The following is a 20465-nucleotide window of genomic DNA, read 5'->3' on the forward strand; positions in this document are numbered from 1 at the left end:
AGGTAAAATATATAGAACAGGCAACAGAGTGTTAAGGGTCTCTTCTCCTTAGTCATATTCCAATCAGTTAATTCCAATCATATTTAACAAGTCCCTCTTACTTTTTAAACTTGGAAATGAAACTAATATCACACTGTACATTGACTATACTGAAATCAAAATTTTAAAAAAAGAAACATAACTAAATTTTGGGAGTCATTTTAACATGGTAAAGGTTCACAGACCTTAAGTTTGACCTTAGCTCTGTCACTTTTTAGTTTAACCAAGAATTATTAAATTTTTAAGCCCCCATTTCCTGGCCTGTAAGGGTGGGTATCACCTCACTATCACAGGGTTTCTGTGGGGAGTAGATAACTCGTGTGGATGTCCAACAAAGCACTGAGCACTGTCAGTATTCTGTGGCTGTGGTGCTCTCTCAGCTTTACTTCCAGTGGGCAGGACTGTCAAACATGTATCACACCCATTAATGAAACATTAGTTACATAAGCACAGGCAAGTAGTAACAAAATGTTAATTTGCTACAAATGAATTCTGGAAAGCTTCTCCAGAACAATTCCATCTATTCCTTTGCATTGCAGTGTTTATATGTACATACAGGCAAACATTAATGTTAAATTTTTCAGTTTCCCAAAACTTTTAAAGACAACTTTTAGTCCCTTCAACAAGCAAGCTATAATGTTTGTATCTAAAAATGTAATTCTACAAAATTACTTCAGGGTATAGCTTACATGTTGTTTTGTTTTTTGCAACCCCGATATCAAGACCTAAGCTAAGATCAAGAATCAGATGCTTAACTGACTGAGACACCCAGGCACCCCAGCTTATACATTTAATTAATTAAACTAATGTTATAATCTGTGACTGATAGAACACTCTACCCATAAATAAGAGAAACACTTGGTGTTTTTTTGTTTTTTTTTTTACCAGTTTTTTCAGATTTTAAAATGTCACTTCCTAGGTCTGGGGTAGAAAAGTTAGATGCACAAACATTCTGGGTTTAGAGAAGAGAACACTGATTAATTTCAATGCTCTCATTTTACAGATAATCTCAGTAGCTAATTAAGAAACTGGTCTGATATCCCCTTCTTGGTAATGATTATGAAGAACCTGCCTGACCATCCTTCTAAAAATAAAAAGGAGTTACAATGATATAAAGTCAAATATAGGCCAAATAATTTAATTGTTTAATCAAGCTGCCTGCAAAATTTATATAAATTCTAAAACTTATTTCTACTATGCATATATGTTACATACATTCCACAGATTTTTTTAATGGATTGACCAACTTACTCTGACTGTGGCTGCCATACTTCATACCAAGGTTGCTGCTTGACCCAAAAAAACCCCAAAGATTGAAATCCAATGCAGATGATGATCTGAGACAAAACGGAGAAGAGAAGGGCCCCAGATATAAGACCTGAGGGTGGTCTTTGCGCCACTAGTTCCTTCCAGGCAGGATTTAAACTCACTATAATGAGGAGGAAAAGGGGAGAAGTTTTTATCTCTATAGTTGTTATATAATACATAATCAGATTCATTTAGGAACTTAAATTCATTTTTGTCTAACAAATCTTTAATATGAAAAATGTCCAAAATCCAAGCCAAATGTCATACATATTTAAGTTATCTGTAAAAGTAAACAATTTAGGCTTTTTCTAAAGTACCTCACCAAGTACTTTTACATTAGCCTACTGAATTTCAGAGAAATACTAGTACAAGTAAAAAGAATATTAAACATAAACATATAAACTATAACATTACCATGCTTATATGTTAACTAAGTTTATATGTTAACTGTATGTTTAAGAATTTATTTCTGAATATTTAATTGAAAAGCTATAGTAAAAAGACATATTTGCTTCCTCTTAAGACATTAACACACACACAAAAAGAAGACATTAACAAAGGTTGAAAGCTATATGAACAGTAACCAAAAAAGGCTTTGATAACTTACTAAGGTAATGTCCACCAAGTTTCTCTACTGTAACATTTCTGCTTTTCTTTTTGTAATTAATTTATAAAAAGATATAGAAAAATCCTGTTCTTTTTTTTTTTTTTTTTTTTTACAGAGATCACAAGTAGGCAGAGGCAGGCAGAGAGAGAGGAGGAAGCAGGCTCCCCGCTGAGCAGAGAGCCCGATGTGGGGCTCGATCCCAGGACACTGGGATCATGACCTGAGCTGAAGGCAGAGACTCAACCCACTGAGCCACCCAGGCGCCCCAGAAAAATCCTGTTCTTCATTAAACTTTGACTCGACAGTTTTAGTATTCCCTAAAGATTGTCTAACTCACTGGTTCTCAACCAACATGATTGTGCCCTGTAGAGAATATCTGTTAATGTCTGGAGATATTCGTTGTTGTCAAAACCAGGGGAATGTTACTGGCATCTAGCAGCAGGTAGAGACCAGAGATGCGCGTAAGCATCCTCTAATGCACAGAAAAGAAGCATCTGGCCTAAAAGGTCAATCAGATCAGTGTATTTCCATGGTTGAAGTCCATCATTCCTTCTATAGTTATCAGTTTGCATTTTACTCTAAGGAAGAGCTTTCTCTTCTCTCCCTACTTACTTATTTCTAATATGGACTTGTGAATTTTTATTTGATTAAACAGGTCATATCCCATTACATCATTATTTATTCTGACATAAACACAAAGACGAAAATAAACCACTATCTTCTGTCTCCTCATATGGTCTACTTAGGGACATGGCATCACTTCCGCCATACTCCTCCCAAGAATTCACAGCCTGAGTCTAATGAGACTACTTCAGACCAGACAAATCCATTTAACTGGTTTCTCTTCTTTCATAAATGTCAAAACCAAGATGTCCCCCAAGAAAGGCTGATGTAATATTCTGGATTTAAAAAGATTTAAATGGGATGCCTGGGTGTCTCAGTTGGTTAGGCACCTGCCTTCAGCTCAGGTCATGATCCCAGGGTCCTGGGATGGAACCCTACACTAGGCACTCTGCTCAGTGGAAGAAAAAGATGGAGAAAGAAGAGTAAAACAACTAGGGCAAATAAAAACAACTAGTAGTAAAAAAAAAAAAAAAAAAAAAAAGAAGAAGAATTTATAGAGAAGAAGTATGCCCTATGTTATAATTATTGATACAAATTTACCAAAGTTTAAGGAGTTAATCAGAATTTCATATGCTTTTAAATCAATACTAAAGCAAATTACTCACTTGTAAATACCACTACCAAAATGATTGCCAGATCAATGAAAAGAAACTGGAAGTCTCCTAGGTTACTTAAGATCTGCAAGAGTAATTTTAAAAGCATAATTAGTTTTCAGAAACTATTTTTATACCACTTTCCCCAGCTTTAGATTTTTCTTCTTTGATTTTAGTTCCCCCACTCTACCCGCGCCCCAGCCCCCGCCATCAATAACAACTTTAAATATTTGGACTGCTTAAAAATTAAAATACATTTGCCTCTGATAGTAAAATCTTTTAAAGAAAATACAAGCTCTTATTATATTCAACACCCTTGGAAATTAGTATCTCAAAGCTTCCTAATATCCATCTAACACTATCCCTCCTGATCCTTTCTACAAATGGTAGAAAGGGATAACTTCACAAAAACTCTCTGGGATGTCACTACTGTTTGTTTTGAGAAAATTCTAAAGTGAGATCACTTCAGTTATAAAATCTGATGGAGTACCTATGGACATCACCATTTATAGTTTTCTCCAAATGCATAAAGTCCTACAAACTACTACTGAAACATCTTTCTCACTCTGGCCTTTTTCTGTAAATGTTTAGCAGAGTTAACTACAAATGTGAAATACGTCACAGCTTAACATTTTGAAGAGCTCTCAGAAAGATGCCCAATCTGTGCTAAAGGCAAAAAAAAAAAAAAAAAGAATACAATCATCTTTTACTCACAAAGCTTTAGCCACAACTGCCAGCCTTAAAGAAAATGCTATTCCAGATTAATGAGATTTTCAATCTGCTACTCAAAATATAATAAACTAAAGGAAAATTTATAGATGCTAGTTATGTAAGTTCCCTAATTAGTGGATGCATACATACTCCATTTTTTTTGGTTTAAATGCCTTAACAAAAGCACCATCTCTGTAAGCAAGGTCAGTACTCACGGAATATAGCAGAGTAACACTGAAGTACTGTATAATGCTGTACAAAGCCATAAATTTAAACACACAGAAAGAAGTCATTAAAGCAGCACGGCCTTCCCTGGGAAAACAAATGTTGGCATGTCAATAAAAGCATCTGAACTCCTCTTCCAAATCACAGTAATATCCTGACTGATGAACATCAACATTCAACAGCTATGACAAAGCACTTTTCTACCAAAAGATCAAAACTAAAGCAGAACCTGAAAGAGATGAAGAGTAGCAACCTACTGCTAATGAAGTTAGAGATCGAATATACTAACACATCATCACAACAAATTCGTATTAATTTCTATGATGATTTTTTTCTACGTTAACAGAGCACATCACAAAGAGATAATGCTGAATCTGTGCTACCTGATAAGGTTTGGCACACAGGAAATACTAGGAGTTTTGGAGGTAAAGGGAGATGCCACTGAAGCCTCGAGCTCTGATAACGAAATGCCTCCATGTGCCCGCTTCAAAGCCTATGAAGAAGAAAAGAGGTTAAGTTTTATAAATGTGACTTAGACTAAAGAAAGAACTATAAATCACAAAAACCATACTTACACCACAATCATTTGCACCATCACCGCACATCCCAACAAAGTAACTAGAAACAAAAATCACATTAAGATTTTGATTACCTTTTTAAAACAAACAACATTTAACTTAAGATTCCTCCAATGTTATTATGAAGAGCTAATAGACCGAGACCTCCCCACTGGAACTAAAGAATCTTTTTATCACAAGGACTACAGGCATGTTGCTTTTGCAACTGGCATCAGCTTGCAAGTCAAATGACCTGGGTTATTGTCCCATTTCTGTCACAAGCTGGGCAAATCAGTTTATCATCTGGCATCTCAATTTCCTTATCTTTAGAGCAAAGGTCTTGGGTCTGTACAGTCTTTAGTAACCTACTTTTACACTAAAACTTAATTATTTACACAAACTATGAAGTCACTTCTACAAGCTGAGTAAATGAACTCTATCTTACAGATATTACCTGGAAAAGGAATTGTAGATATTGTACTTTAGCTAAATAAATTAGCACATGAACCTCTTTTAAACAGGCAGTTCAGAGCTGTCACCTATCTGATAGGTGACAATACTATATACATGAAATATTAGTTACTTTTCTGGTTTTGAAAATGACATTAAAATCCATAAAAATTAAGAAAAAGAAAAACAATACTTACTCTACATTTTGCAATGCTTCTATTAATTGTGTCTTCTGATCAGGTGCCATACGAGCAAACACAGTGCCATGCAACATCAACTGGAAAAAATATAAATTTCTTCAAAATATTGTTCACAGTTTATTCGTGTGAGCACACACATACATAAACCCACATCACTAACCTTAGGAGCAAGGTCTTGGAAATGTTCTAATATTACTGAAAATGATTTTCCATTCATTGCAAAATGGTAACGAGTCACCTGAAGATCCTCTAAGCTATCATGGACCAGTTTAATTGGAATAGCCTGTGTATGAGACATTTAAAACAATATTTAGGCAGCCAGACCAAGTAATAAAATCCTATTTTAAATATATTTGATCTATGGGGTGCCTGGGTGGCTCAGTGGGTTAAGCCTCTGCCTTCAGCTCAGGTCATGATCTCAGGGTCCTGGGATTGAGCCCCTCATCGGGCTCTCTGCTCAGCAGGGGGCCTGCTTCTCCCTTCTCTCTGCCTGCTTCTCTGCCTACTTGTGATCTCTCTCTGTCAAATAAATAAATAAATAAATTTTTAAAATTTTTTAAATAAATAAATACATACATACATACATACATACATTTGATCTAGGGGTGCCTGGATGGCCTAGTTGGTTAAGCATATGCCTTTGGCTCAGCTCATAATCCCAAGAGTCCTGGAATCAAGCCCAGCATCGGGGTTCCCTGCTCCACAAGGGAGGCTGCTTCTCCCTCTGCCTCTACCTGCTCTTCCCCCTGCTTGTACTCTCTCCATGTCAAATAAATAAAATCTTTATTTAAAAAAAAAAATCACATATATATTTGATCTAAAATGAAATTCTTTTATTTGATAATTTACATAAAACAATGAAAGTTTAATGTTTATTAAAAGTAAAAGGAAATTCAGTTTTAAGGTAATCTACCTATAGTGGTTATTTAAAAAACAACCACCCAACCAACAAAGGCTAAAAATCAGCTTCGGTTTGAAAGAATGCATGGACTAAATACTATAGACCACTTGCATCATTTATCATTACTTTTAAAACAGCTGCCTAGGCAGCTCAGTCTGTGAAGTGGCCACTCTTGGTTTCGGCTCAGGTCGTGATCTCACGGGTGGTGGGATCAAGCCCTGTGTTGGGTTTCTAGCTCAGCAGGGAGTCTGTTTGGGGATTTTCTCCCTCTGCCCCCTGCCCCATTCTAACACACTCTCTCTCCTCTCTCAAATAAATCTTCTTAAATGGTTAAGATAGGATAAATATCTGGAATTTTCATTCTTTAAAATGGTGCTTCTCAAGTTCGGGCTAAACATCACAATTTGAGGTAGCTAGGTCTCATCCAGCCCTAATAAGTCAATCTCTGAGGATGTGGCCCAGGTGTCTGTTTTCATTTCTTTTCTGTTGTGTTTTAATCCATCACCTTTTATTTTTTCAGACTAAATTCAAACAAGCAAGCTTCAAAAGGGAAAATTCTTCTTGACATTACCTCTGAGTCAATTGCTGATGAATTACTGCACTGTGTTAGGGTGTCTGCATAATGCCAGTTTATCTTGGCAACTTTCCCATCCTTCGGAGGTAATGCTTCAGCAATAATAACTTTATCCTGAGGTAGTATCATTCCACAGTCTCTGGCCACAGAAACAGCAGTCAACATATTGTCACCTAATTTTCAAAATATTGAAAATGCATTACAATTAAAATGGAAACATAAACGTACTCAACAATGAATATTTATCAAGAATACCTACTACCCCATGACTGTGCTTGGCAAAATGATGATAATGTACAGTATTACTCTTGAATCTTAAAGACAACAAAAATCAAAACATACTTTACAAAGGAAGCCTCAAATAATTCAAGCACACATATGCTGAACAGTCATACCATTCTTACAATTACAATTTTTAGAGCCAGATACACTGTGATCTCTTTCGGTCAGGCACTAGTAGTACCTAGCGACACCTAGCGCCGTGCTGCACATGCACAGAGCAGGTGCTCAAAAAGTATCTGTTGGAATAACTTAGAGGAGTCACTGGGTCTGTACAAGAATACCTAGTATCACAGGAAAAAAGGAACGGGTTCCAAAAGCACAACGATGAGCCAGGTAAACAAGAATACAATCTTCACAAGATAGGAAGAGAAGACAGACATCCTCTCAGTCAGGAGGAGAGAAATGAAAAGAAGCCCTCCCTGTAAGGACAGGATCAAGAAAATATCCACACATATGTGAGAGGCGGGCAAAGGTCTGCAAAGCCCACTGCTGCCAAAACTGAAGGGCAACAGGATTTCTTCCCCCAATTCCCACACACAATTTCCAACGGTGGCCTCTTGTGACCAGACAGACCCCCAGTGGGACAAAGGTCACAGTCAGTCATGGCAGGGAAAGAGAGGAAAGAGACAGAGATGGAAAGTGCTTTGAAGGAGCAATCCTTAGAACCAAGGAATTGCTGGGATGCTAATAAATTTCTACTTGAGCTACACAGTGGTAAGTTTGCTATTAGATGGATCTCAGAATCTGAAACAAAAAAACGTCAATTGCTTTTTCCACATAAGTCTTAAGTGAACACATAAACGAGACATAGAATGATTATCTTAATTCTTATTATTTCTTAAGAAAAAAATACTTAAGAGTTGCCACAATTTCACACAACTAAGGAATGGGAATTATCTAATATCAACAAGATAGTACCACCAGAGAATCATTTGGATATAGTCGTCAGAAATCAAAAACCAATCAAACAATGGCTATTTTCACTAGTACACATTCAGGCAATGAAAATAAACATACTCTTACACATAGAAGTGTAATTCTAACAAATATCTATTAGTCATTTTCCTTGCATCTGGCATGATTCTAAAAACTGCACAAGACCCCAAAACGAACAAAACATTCTCTTAACTCTCTAGAATCTTATGCTCTAGTACAGAAAACAAATCTACAAACAGCTTACACAAAATAAAATAACTGCTATAAAAAATATATGATTAGAGGGATAACAAAAAAGAGCAAAATCTAAATTTTTACCATATGCCCTTCACTGTTTTACTACTTCTATAAAAAGAATTTGCTAGGCCTCAGGAGAGTTCTGCAAAGTTATCTTATACCTTTAAAAAACACTCTGAGTTGAAATGGGGCAAAGTAGGATGGAGCCACTATATGCTTGTATAACTAATCATTCCACAATATCCTATAACCTGAACTCTTAAGAGTCACATTCAATTTTTCCTGTGTCCTTTTATAAAGTCTAACCTGTGACCATGACAGTGCGAATGTTGGCTTTATGCAAATCTTCAAGTACTGCAGGGGTTTCTTGCTTTAATTTGTTCTGCATTACAATTAATCCCATAAAATCCATGTTGTTTTCAATGACATCTCTGCAGAAAAAAGAAATTTTAACACAAAATGGTTTAGTCCAGAGAACAGATACTTTTCTCTTTCTATTAATAAAGCAAATTAAAATTCCCATAAATTACAAATTAAAACATTTTATATGCTGAATAAGCCATATATATGTGTAATCGAGCTTAATATCTCAAAAAATTCGTATCTGGAAAAATAATTCCCAAGAGGCATATTTTGAAATAAAACATTACCCTTTGAAATGTGAGAAATAAGGATAATGTGAAAATGTTATTTTTTAAGACACTGAACACCTGAAGTACTGAAAAATGTTCATCTTGTATTCTACCCACAAAATGAATGAGCATAAGTAAATCTATGCTTTACTGGACCCCAAATATAACACAGCCTAACATAAATGTTAAGAGAAAAGGAAAAAACTTGGCCATAAGCACATTCAACACAGTTATACTGCATTCATTATTATCAAGCCTTTGATGATTTTAGAAGTGATCAAATTCTTTTTTTAAGGTTTTATTTATTTGAGAGAGAAAGAGTGAGAGAGCACAAGAAGGGGGAGGGTCAGAAGGAGAAGCAGACTCTTCACTAAGCGGGGAGCCCAATATGGGGCTCGATCCTGGGACTCCAGGATCATGACCTGAGCCTAAGGCAGACACTTAACCAACTGAGCCACCCAGATGCCCCTAGACTCTTGATCAAATTCTTGATCCTGACAGTGTGATATAAAAATTATTTAGCAGTCTGACAATGAGCCCCAGAGATGGGGCTCTTACAGTATTTATTAATATTCAGGGCAACTGGGTAGCTCAAACATTAAACATCTGTCTTCGGCTCAGGTCATGATTCCAGAGTCCTGGGATCGAGCCCTGCTTCAGGGCCTCCATTCAGAAAGAAGCCTGCTTCTCCCCCTCCCTCTGCCTGCTGCTCCTCCTACTTGGGCTCACTTGCTCTCTCTGTCAAATACATAAATAGAATCTTTAAAGAAAATTTCCTTTAAAAAATATTAATATTCAGGGCGCCTGGGTGGCTCAGTGGGTTAAGCCGCTGCCTTCGGCTCAGGTCATGATCTCGGGGTCTTGGGGTCAAGTCCCGCATCGGGCTCTCTGCTCGGCAGGGAGTCTGCTTCCTTCCCTCCCTCTCTCTCTCTCTCTCTCTCTCTCTCTCTGCCTGCCTCTCCGTCTACTTGTGATCTCTCTCTGTCAAATAAATAAATAAAATCTTAAAAAAAATATATTAATATTCAATAGCTATCAAGATGCTATTCCTTCAAAAGTTAAGTACCCACTCTGCACCAAGTAGCACTACTATTCCCTGGAAGGTCAAAGATGAAAAGGTATGATCCCTACCCCCAAGGGGCTTTTGTGGAAAAACAGACATGCTGGCAAAGAGATATATGCAGGGGCGCTCGATCAGCTCAGTTGGTTGAACATCCAACTCTGCTTTGGCTCAAGTCATATCTGAGGCTATGAGATCAAGTCCCACACTTGGTACAGAATCTGCTTGAGATTCTCCCCAGTCTGCCCCTCCTCCCTCCCTCTCAAATAAATAAATAAATAAAACCTTTTAAAAAGATGTGCATGCAAAAATAACATGTGCTTCAGCATCATCATGAAGATGGCTGCATTCTTAAGAAATCTCAAGTTACTGAGGCGCCTGGGTGGCTCAGTGGGTTAAGCCTCTCCCTTCGGCTCAGGTCATGATCTCAGGGTCCTGGGATCGAGCCCCACATCATGCTCTCTTCTCAGTGGGGAGCCTGCTTCCCCTGCTCTCTCTGCCTACTTATGACCTCTCTCTCTCTGTCAAATAAATAAAAATAAAATCTTTGGGCGGGGGGGAACCTCAAGCTACTAAAATTCTATCACAGAATTATTTCTTCTTTTTTTTTTTTTTAAAGTAGACTCCACACCCGGTAAGGAGCCCAATGCAAGGCTTGAACTCACGACCCAGACATCAAGACCTCAACTGAGATCACGAGTTGGACACTCAACCAACTGAGCCACCCAGGTGCCCCAGAAATATCCCCCCCACCCTGCCCCACGATGGAGAAAGAAGACTTGAGGTTAGGAACCAAAATTTCAGACTTCCAGTAAGAAGTGGTTTTTTGACACAAAATTCAATAAAGGCACTTTAAGTACAAAGCTCTAAACCCTAAACAATCTTTGAAATATAATTTATAACTATGGGTGGTAAAGGTATTAAAGAACAGTTAAGAAACAATATAAAATGACACTGCTGGTGGTGATAGGAGAAATGAGCCTTTAAGTCTGAAAATGCACTTCAAGGAACAAAGCTGTACCAATGTGAAACATTGGGGTCCAAGCACTATAGCCATTTTCCCATGACCAGCTAGTTTCTGGCTACTACTGGTTTCCTGACTTTTTCCTAACAATAAAATGACACAGGTCATGGAAATTTTGTCCTCTCATGAATGAACAATACAATATTCAACTCAAGATGTAAAGGTTCAAGCAGTAAGAGAAATGCCAAAACCTGCCCCGGTAAGACAGAATGGAAAGACGGAGAAGGCCTTGGTTTATAGATGCCAAAGAAGGAGAGAAAGAGAGAAAGCAGTAGAGAAAGAGGGAAAAGTTGACAGGAATAGGATATTCTGGGCAGAAGGAATAGCTTATTCAAGGGCATGGAACGATGTCTGATTAGGACAGGCTCAAGAACTACAGACAAATCAGTAGTTAGTCTTTAAGGGGAAAAAATGGCAAAAGGTGGAGCTGTAGAGAAAGAAGAGCCTCATGTGTCCTTCACAGGAATTAGAACACAGTATTTTACTGCACCTCTCAACCACGCTTATCGATCAGTCCCGTCAGCTGGCTACTGCTTTTCTTTTTTTTTTGAAATGTTCATGCTTAAACCACATCCCCCAAACATTCCGTGTGAACAGGCAGAATTCCTAACATAGCTTTTCCTCTTAGCTATGAGGCTATCTGCTCCACTCCTTTAGTTCTCATTCAGAAAACCAAGATTCTACTATAAACACTGCCCTAACTCTTCAGGCTTAGGAATCATCTGCTTTTCAAAAGCTTGCATTAGGCCAGTTTTATGAAAGACCTACATCAGTACTTGTTTTCAAAAACCCAAAGAATTCTGAAGACTTTTCACTTTCAAGAAAAAAGGGGGAAAGGCAAAAACAGCATTCAGCATTTATTTTGCCGCAAGCCAATTCAGAAGCAGTGCACGCCCAAGCAGCTGGGAGTGGCCCTCCCAAGCTCCTTCCCTGGGTATTACAGTCAGCACCTCAGCATCAAGCCACATAGGTCTGAACTGTGCCTGTGAGCATCTTGCTCTATCTTGATTTATTGTGCCTGCATTAGCAAGATGTGTCCCAAGTTATGAGAGCTTAAGAGAGATTATTTTTGGGGTCTGGAAAAACTCAGAATTTTTCCACATAAATTAATGATAACGGTTTCCTCACTTTAAGCTATTCCGGCTTATGAACAGCTTCACAGGAACACTCTACTTTTGCATAGTGGGAAAAGGTGTAATTAAAAGAAGTGTTAATAGTCTGTAATTTAGCCACTGCCCTATTGTTGTGCTACTGACACTATTTAAACCTGAACCTGGTGGGGGAGGGGGGTCGAAAGAGGGTGGTGGGGTTATGGACATTGGGGAGGGTATGTGCTATGGTGAGTGCTGTGACGTGTTTAAACCTGGCAATTCACAGACCTGTACCCCTGGGGCTAATAATACATGTTTATAAAAAATTTTTAAAATATTAAGAAAAAAACCCCTGAACCTGTGCGTAACTTGTGCATAACACACATAGAAATAGCTCTTTAAGATGGATTCCTAGAACCGCACTTGCGGGATCAAACTGTAGAAGCAATTTAAATTTTGACAGGTACTACACATGTTCATTTAAATTTTCTCAAGCCTTCACTAACACTTGATATTATCAATCTTTTTAATTTCACGAACCTCAGGAGAGAAGTGATGTCTCACTGTGGTTTTATTTTGTAGTTCCCCAAAGAACAAAATAATGTACTACAATTTCCATTTGTTCATTGGCCATTTGTATGCCTTTTTCTTTCTTTCTTTTTTTTTTTAAGATTTTATTTATTTATTTATTTGAGAGCAAGCAAGGGAGCACGAGCAGGGGGAAGGAGCAGAGGGAGAAGGAAAAGCAGACTCCCTACTGAGCAGTGAGCCTTACGAGGGGTCCTGGGATCATGACTTAAGTCAAAGGCAGACACTTTACTGACTGAGCCACCCAGGCACCTTTGTATGTCTTTTTCTGATTTTTTATCTGCTTCTATCACTTTCCCTTTTTCAAATTAAGTGTTACATATTTTGTTTCTTTCCTGATGCATATTCCTGATGGTGAACTCTTCTAGAAGATGATGGGAGGCCATTTACTAGAATTCCAGGTAGAAGACTGGTATTAGAACTGAATGTTAAAAAGCTCTGGAGGCACTGTGGAACACAAATTGGAGAGATTAAGACTAGAGAAAAGTAAATGTGATGATGGCAATGTCACTCGACCTTTGGGAGTTGGGAAAGAGTACTGGTATAATTGTTATTGTGACTCATGAAACTCTGACCAAAATAATACTTGGTTCCAACCACTGGGCGAAACCAAGTAGATTCTTTGGGAAGAACAAAATACAAGAGAATTATGCTTATATTTTAAAACTGTATTCCTAAAACATGCCTGACACATAGCAGGCACTAGATATTTAACAAACAAACTGGTAAGAGTTCTGAAGAGCTGTACTTGTATCTCAATCACCTAAAACAAAACACTACATTAGGTGCAGCTGCATACATTCGACAAATATTTAATAAATACAACATACAAATTGCCATATGAGACGCATATAAACGAACATTATTGGATAAACTGTAGAAAAACCATTCATCAACCTTACCTGCTGATATTCTGTACTTTATGCCATGTGAGTTTTGACTCTAATTTTCTGTGCGCAAGAGCAATCACACGGAAACCCTGTTTAGTGTAATCCTCTAAAACTTTTTCAAAATCAACAGGAACTTTTAAAAAGAAAAAAATAAATGTTATTGTTAAAACTGCAAATACAAGCTCACCCAAATACCAGAATTTCACTCAAAGCCTAGTTGCTTCCTTACCTGTTTCAGGTTTACAAAGACTGGCAATGACCTCAGGTGCTCCTTTCATGTAGGCATCCATCTTCTTATCCCCCAGCACCCTTGCAACCACACTCATACGTTGCAAAGCGGAAGAAAACGGGAACTGGCGAACAATTCCTATCTCATAAATAGCCTGTGTAATTTCAAAAAGATGCATAAAGCATTTACTATTTTTTCAGAATTAAAGCAAGTATACTTAAGTAACAAGTAAACATTCTTTACTTACTGGAAGTTCAAACAGCTCCTAAAAATAAAGCGAAAAGAAAATACCATTTAGGTTCATTAACATACTCAAGTTAAAAAAAAAAAAAAACGAAAACTTGATACATCCACAAAATATTACTTAAAAAATAGCAAAGGAACTTTGATTATTTCAAACTCAGTTTTCAAGACTGCTTCTCTACTATGTCTCATTTAATAAAAATACATCCTTCAGTATTTTCAAATAATTTTGCTATCCTAAAATATTAACATATTAAGTACTAAAAGAAACTAAGGGGGAACATAATTTAAAATTCACCTAAAATTCACCTTTCACATATCTTTTACTGAATCCTAAGAATACAGTTGCAATTTATTTTTTCTCTTCTTTTTTTTAAAGATTTTATTTATTTATTTGAGAGAGAGAGAGCATAAGAGCAGAGAAGGTCAGAAGAAGCAGACTCCCCATGGAGTTGGGAGCCCGATGCGGAACTTGATCCCAGGACTCCGGAACCATGACCTGAGCCGAAGGCAGTTGCTTAACCAACTGAGCTATCCAGGCGCCCCTACAGTTGCAATTTAAAAAGATAAATCACCATGTATCTAAATCACAAGACACTAAGTTGCTCAATAAACAGGAAGGAAAAGTAATGGTAAAGAGAATTAAATCTTAATGTTTTACACAAATAGTGCTTGAAACACATCAGGTGTGTAGCTTTGGATAAATGCAGTTAAAATACTCTTATCTGCATAAGTCAAATAAAGGACATGTGATTTCATCTTCTAGCAACATTTCAAAATGAGGATTAAACATGAGCATCAACAGTTTATTATCCAACTTAACGTGATTTCACACCATTTCTTGGTTTCCTGCAGGTGTGGATTCAGGAAGCAGCTGTTTCGCTGGACGAACCACAGTGGGCATAATTCGATTATGAAGTGCTGTTTCCTCTTCAGTTGCTTCTTCTAGAATCTGAAAGGAAAATATCCAACACATTACTTCATAAAATTCAATTCACTGGTTCTACTTTAAAGATTTTATTTTATTTTATTTTTATTTACATGACAGAGAGAGGGAGATCACAAGTAGGCGGAGAAGCAGGCAGAGAGAGGGGGAAGCAGGCTCCCTGCTGAGCAGAGAACCCAACGAGGGACTTGATCCCAGGACCCTGAGATCATGACCTGAGCGGAAGGCAGAGGCTTAACCCACTAAGCCACTCAGGCGCCCCCACTGGTTCTACTTTAAAAATAAAACAAAACACTAAAAAACATTACGGTTACCTTCAGTAATTAAAAAAAAAGAAAAGGCAGTGCCCAAGGAATAAACACACACTACTAGATCACTAAGGTGAATAGAGTAAAATATAAGCGAAATCAGTTAAAGTTCTGACAACCCATGGAAGATGAGAAGCAGAGGTTAGAAGTGAGATAAAGAACTAGAGAACAGAGAAAAACATCTCATTTTGCTCTTACAACCTGCTGAATTAGATTCTCTTTGCAAAAACAAACAAACAAATAAAAAACCCCAAAAGATTCCTACAGTACCACAGATGTTCAGTCTTTCATCCAGGGATTATCTTCTGCTACCAGGAAAGGATGCAAAAGTATACAGAGTACAGGGGAGGATTTAAAATAGCATCGTAGGGGGACGCTGAGCTTGCCTTGTCCCTCAAACACAGCCAGATCAACAGCCAACCATTCTGAGCAAGTAGGAATAAGAAAACAATCTGCACAGCTGGAGAGAATGTGGCAGATGCAGGGTTTGGAGCCATGAACTGGGAGGGGAAGAAAGCCAAGGAGCCCCGAAGGAGCAGGAACCATTTCAAGCAGCAAAGTAAGAAAGAGGGAGAGAGCGGGAGAGACCCCAGCAGGTGGGGAGCACACTGTAAACCAAGACCAGGAGACCCCTTGGGTCGCATGTGGGAGAGAGTGCTCCTTTCCCATCATACGTTTGGAAGAGCGTATTTTGTCTCTCCAAGGACAAAAGGTCAGCTGTGAGCCACTGAGCTCAGCAGGGACAGAGGTGTGCGCAGAGGGCAGATAACCTCCCAGCAGCTTTCCACTGTGAGCCACAACAGACCTAAACCAGCGAGTACAGATAACCTCGCTTCGCTTTTCGCTGTCTACCACAATCGATTCAGCCTCTGTGCAACTGCTTTTCTGAGACAGAGTTGGGGACTGAGCTGGCTTTCTGCTGTGAGTCACATGAACTCTAGCATGTGTGTGTGAGCTGTATGACTGTTCTTCCCGGACAGCATGGTACTGGTGAACCACAAGGTTCTCCTCCGGGATAGGGACTGAAGTGGGTATGCACCTTGCCAGGCCCCTTGAAATTTGGGAGTTTTGAATCCCAGCCACAGGCCGGAGATAAAAATACAGAAGATCCGTGGCACCAAGGGTACTGACAGCCCAGGAATCAGACAGGTGAAGAACAGGGAAATGACAAAGGCCTGGGACACAAGAGATTATGGGCTTTTTTGAGAGGGCCTCCTGCAGAACAGTGGCCAGGAGTTCCCTCCCCAGGGACAAGAGGGTAGAATGATGCCACATCCTTCCTCTTCCACCACCATCCCTGCCCCACACCAGCTCCATGCAACTTCTGAGAGAAACACAATGCCTCCCCAGAGGCTGCAGTCCCCTACAATTATCCCTGCCCCCTGACCTGGCAGGGGCATCTTTACAAGGGCAAGTCAGCCTGTAAACCAGCACAGCAGGCCTCTCCCTCAGAAAACCAACATAGGCCTCCACATGTACCAAGTCTACTGATTAAAGAGTGCTCTAAAACATCAGCTTCTGGTGGAAAGAAGACCAGACTTGCTTCTTCTTTTCTTCCTTAATTTTTAATTTTTTTTAATTTTTCCATTTCTTATTTTTTATCTTTTACTTTATATTTTTTCTTTCTCTCTTCTCTATCTTTTTTGGGGGGGGTATCAGCCTTATAACTTTTTGTTCATTTGTTGGTTTCCTACTCTTATTTTTTAGAACAGGCTTATATATTTTTTCTTCTTTCCTCACTCTTTTTTCCTTCGTTCTTTCTCATTCTTTGGCATCAGGCGTTTATAGTTTTTTGTCTGTCTGCATTTTTGTTCCTTTTCTCCTGTCTTGGATCAGGCTTTCTTTCTTTCTTTCCAAATTAACAGACAAATCAAAGCACACCAAGTTAAAGATCCAAACACTCCCCACTACAAGCACAGAAGGACTCTGTAGAGGACAGACCAGCTGGATAGAGAAGCCAAAACACAATAGCAGAGTGCACACAGCATACACCAGAAACACTTCCTGAAGTTTTTGTTACTTTTTTTTTTAAAGATCTTATTTATTTGAGCGACAGTACGAGCAGGGGTAGGGGCAGAGAAAGGGAGCAGCAGGGAACCAGCCGGGCTAAATCCCAGGAGCCTAAGATCATGATCTGAGTTGAAGGCAGCTGCTTCACTGACTGAGTCACCCAGCCGTCCCTTCTTGTTGTTCTTATTGGGGTTTTTTTTTTCCCTTTTTCTATTTTTCTTTTCTTGACAAAATGACAGGATGGAGAAATTTCCCCCAAAATAAAGAAAAAGAGGTAATACTCATAGCCAGGGATTTAATCAATATGGACATAGCTAAGATATTTGAACTAGAATTTATAACAACAATTATAAAGATACTAGCTGGGCTTGAAAAAAACAATGAAGACATGAGAGAATCCCTTACTATACAGATGAAAGAGTTAAAATCCAGTCAGGCCAAGATTAAAAATGCTATAATCAAGATGCAGTCCCAAATGGAGGTCATAAAACTGAGGATGAACAAAGCTGTGATAAAGAGGATAAAATTATGGAAAATAATGAAGCTGAAGAGATGAGGGAAAGACTATTAGATCACTAAGGTAGACTTACGGAACTCAGCGATTCCATAAAGCAAAATAATATCCATATTATAGGGGGTCCCAGAAGAAGAGCAAGAGAAAGGGATAGAAGGTTTACTTCAACAAATTATAGTTGAGAACTTCCCTAATCTGGGGAAGGAAACAGGGATTCAAGTCCAAGAGGCACAGAGAACTCCCCTCAAAATCAACGAAAACTGGTCAACACCACAACAGATTATTATAGTGAAACTTGCAAATTACAAAGCCATAAAGAGAAAATCCTGAAAGCAGCTCAAGACAAGAAGACACATAAAGCTGGCAGCAGACCTGTCCACAGAGACCTGTCAGACCAGAAAGAACTGGTATGATATAGTCAATGAGCTGAATGGGAAAAATATGCAGCCAAGAATACTTTATCCAGAAAATCTTCATTCAGAATAGAAGGAAAGATAAAGAATTTCCAAGACAAACAAAAACTAAAGGAATTCATGTACCTAAATCAGCCCTGCAAGAAATATTAAAGGGGATGCTTCAGGCAGAGAGACCAATAGTAATAAAGACTAGAAAGGAACAGACACAATCTACAGGAACAGAGAGTTAACACGTAATACAAAAGCACTAAATTAGTATCTTTTTTTTTCCAGAAAAAGAAAAGTTTTATTCAACCAGAAGTCAGCATTAACTGCTTTCCCCCCAGTGACAAATTTCTCCAAATACCATATATTTATAAAATTCAGCATGTTAAAATTTACTCAAATCCTTCAATTACTTTTCTCTATTAGAGAATGTTCTGTTTCTTAGAGTTCCAAATGATAAAAGTGGTAATCTGTTGAGAAAAAGGTCAGATGAGTGTGATGGATATGGCAAAAGTTCTTGGCCCAATGCAGTCATTCCTTATGGTGGCCTGGGATTTCAGTGGTCAAATGTTGTCATGGAAAACTATAGGCCCAGCCATATCTGATAACCAATGCAGACTGCTTTTAGATCCATTTCTGATACATATAAATTTGTATCTTTCAACAATTATTCTGAATGTAAATGGACTAAATGCTCTAATCAAGACACAAGGTATCAGAATGGATTAAAAAAACAAGACCTGCTGATAAGCTGCTTACAAGAGACTCATTTTAGACCCAAAGACACCTCCAGGTTCAAAGTGAGCATTTATCATGCCAATGGACTTCAAAAGAAAGCTGGAGTAGCCATCCTTATATTAGACAAGCTAGATTTTAAACCAAAGACTATAGTAAGAGATGAAGGACATTATACCATAATAAAGGAGTCTATCCAATAAGATCTAACAACTGCACACATGTATGCCTCCAAGTTGGAAGCAACCAAATATATAAATCAATTAATAACAAAATAAAATAAATCAACTGATAATAATACAATAGTAGGGGACTTTAACACCCCACTCAGCAATGGACAGATCAACTAAGCAGAAGATCAAGAAGGAAACAAGGGCTTTGAATGATACACTGGACTTGATGGACTTGAAAGATATATACAGAGCACTTATCCTAAAGCAGAAGAATGCACATTCTTTTCGAGTGCACATGGAACGTTCTCGAAAATAGATCACATACTGGGTCACAAATCTGGACTCAACTGGTACAAAAAGGGTGAGATCATACTATGTGTATTTTCAGACCACAATGTTGTGAAACTTGAAGTCAACCACAAGAAAACATCTGGAAGGACCACAAATACATGGAGGTTAAAGAATATCCTACTAAAGAATGAATGGGTCAACCAGGAAATTAAAGAATTAAAAAAATACATGGAAGAAAATGAAAATGAAAACACAATTCAAAACCTCTGGGATGCAGCAAAGGTGGGCTTACAAGGGAAGTAGACAGCAATACAGGCCTTCCTCAAGAAATAAGAAAGGTCTCAGATACACAAACTAACCTCACACTTAAAAGAGCTAGAAAAAGAACAGCAAATAAACGGAGCTAAACGTAGCAGAAGAGAAATAATAAAGATTAGACCAGAAATCAATAAAACAACAGATCAACAAAACTAGAAGCTGGTTCTTTAAAAGGATTAACAAGATTGATAAGCCCTTGGCCAAATGTGTCAAAAAGAAAAGAGAAAGGACCCAAATAAATAAAATCATGGGGGCGCCTGGGTGGCTCAATGGTTTAGCCTCTGCCTTCGGAACGGGTCATGATCTCAGGGTCCTGGGATCGAGCCCCACATCGGGCTCTCCGCTCAGCGGGGAGCCTGCTTCCCCCTCTCTCTCTGCCTACTTGTAATCTCTATCAAATAAATAAATAAAACCTTTTAAAAATAAATAAAAATAATTAATTAATTACTTTAAAAAATCATGAATGAAAGAGGAGAGCACAACCACCACCAAAGAAATACAAATAATTACAAGAGACTATTATGAGCAATTATATGCCAACAAATTAGGCAATGCGGAAGAAATGGATAAATTCCTAGAAACATAGAAACTACCAAAACTGAAACAGGGAGAAAGAGAAAACCTGAACAGAACCATAACTAGCAAGGAAATCGGATCATTAATCAACAATCTCGCAACCAAAAGGACTCCAGGGCCAGATGGCTTCCTAGGGGAATTCTACCAAACATTTAAAGAAGAATTAATACCTACTCTTCTGAAACTGTTTCA

General features: G+C 38.2%; 1 protein-coding gene across 5 annotated transcripts in view; it reads right to left on the bottom strand.

Moving 5' to 3' along the window:
- The window catches only part of ATP13A3 (ATPase 13A3), an 88868-nt gene that overhangs the window by 17874 nt on the left and 50529 nt on the right, over window positions 1-20465 (bottom strand). For all 5 annotated transcript variants that reach the window (XM_032869276.1, XM_032869279.1, XM_032869275.1 and 2 more), the window contains 13 exons: window positions 14837-14953; window positions 14006-14023; window positions 13759-13912; window positions 13542-13662; window positions 8551-8675; window positions 6787-6962; window positions 5475-5597; window positions 5312-5391; window positions 4683-4725; window positions 4491-4600; window positions 4098-4194; window positions 3184-3256; window positions 1291-1468 (listed from right to left, as the gene is read on the bottom strand). In XM_032869276.1, the coding sequence (XP_032725167.1) occupies window positions 1291-1468; window positions 3184-3256; window positions 4098-4194; window positions 4491-4600; window positions 4683-4725; window positions 5312-5391; window positions 5475-5597; window positions 6787-6962; window positions 8551-8675; window positions 13542-13662; window positions 13759-13912; window positions 14006-14023; window positions 14837-14953 (1415 nt within the window). The remainder of the gene's footprint in view (window positions 1-1290; window positions 1469-3183; window positions 3257-4097; window positions 4195-4490; window positions 4601-4682; window positions 4726-5311; window positions 5392-5474; window positions 5598-6786; window positions 6963-8550; window positions 8676-13541; window positions 13663-13758; window positions 13913-14005; window positions 14024-14836; window positions 14954-20465) is intronic.

The sequence above is a fragment of the Lontra canadensis genome, unplaced genomic scaffold (assembly GCF_010015895.1).
Source record: "Lontra canadensis isolate GAN:19392208 unplaced genomic scaffold, GSC_riverotter_1.0 scaffold38, whole genome shotgun sequence".
NCBI classification, from domain to species: Eukaryota; Metazoa; Chordata; class Mammalia; order Carnivora; family Mustelidae; genus Lontra; species Lontra canadensis.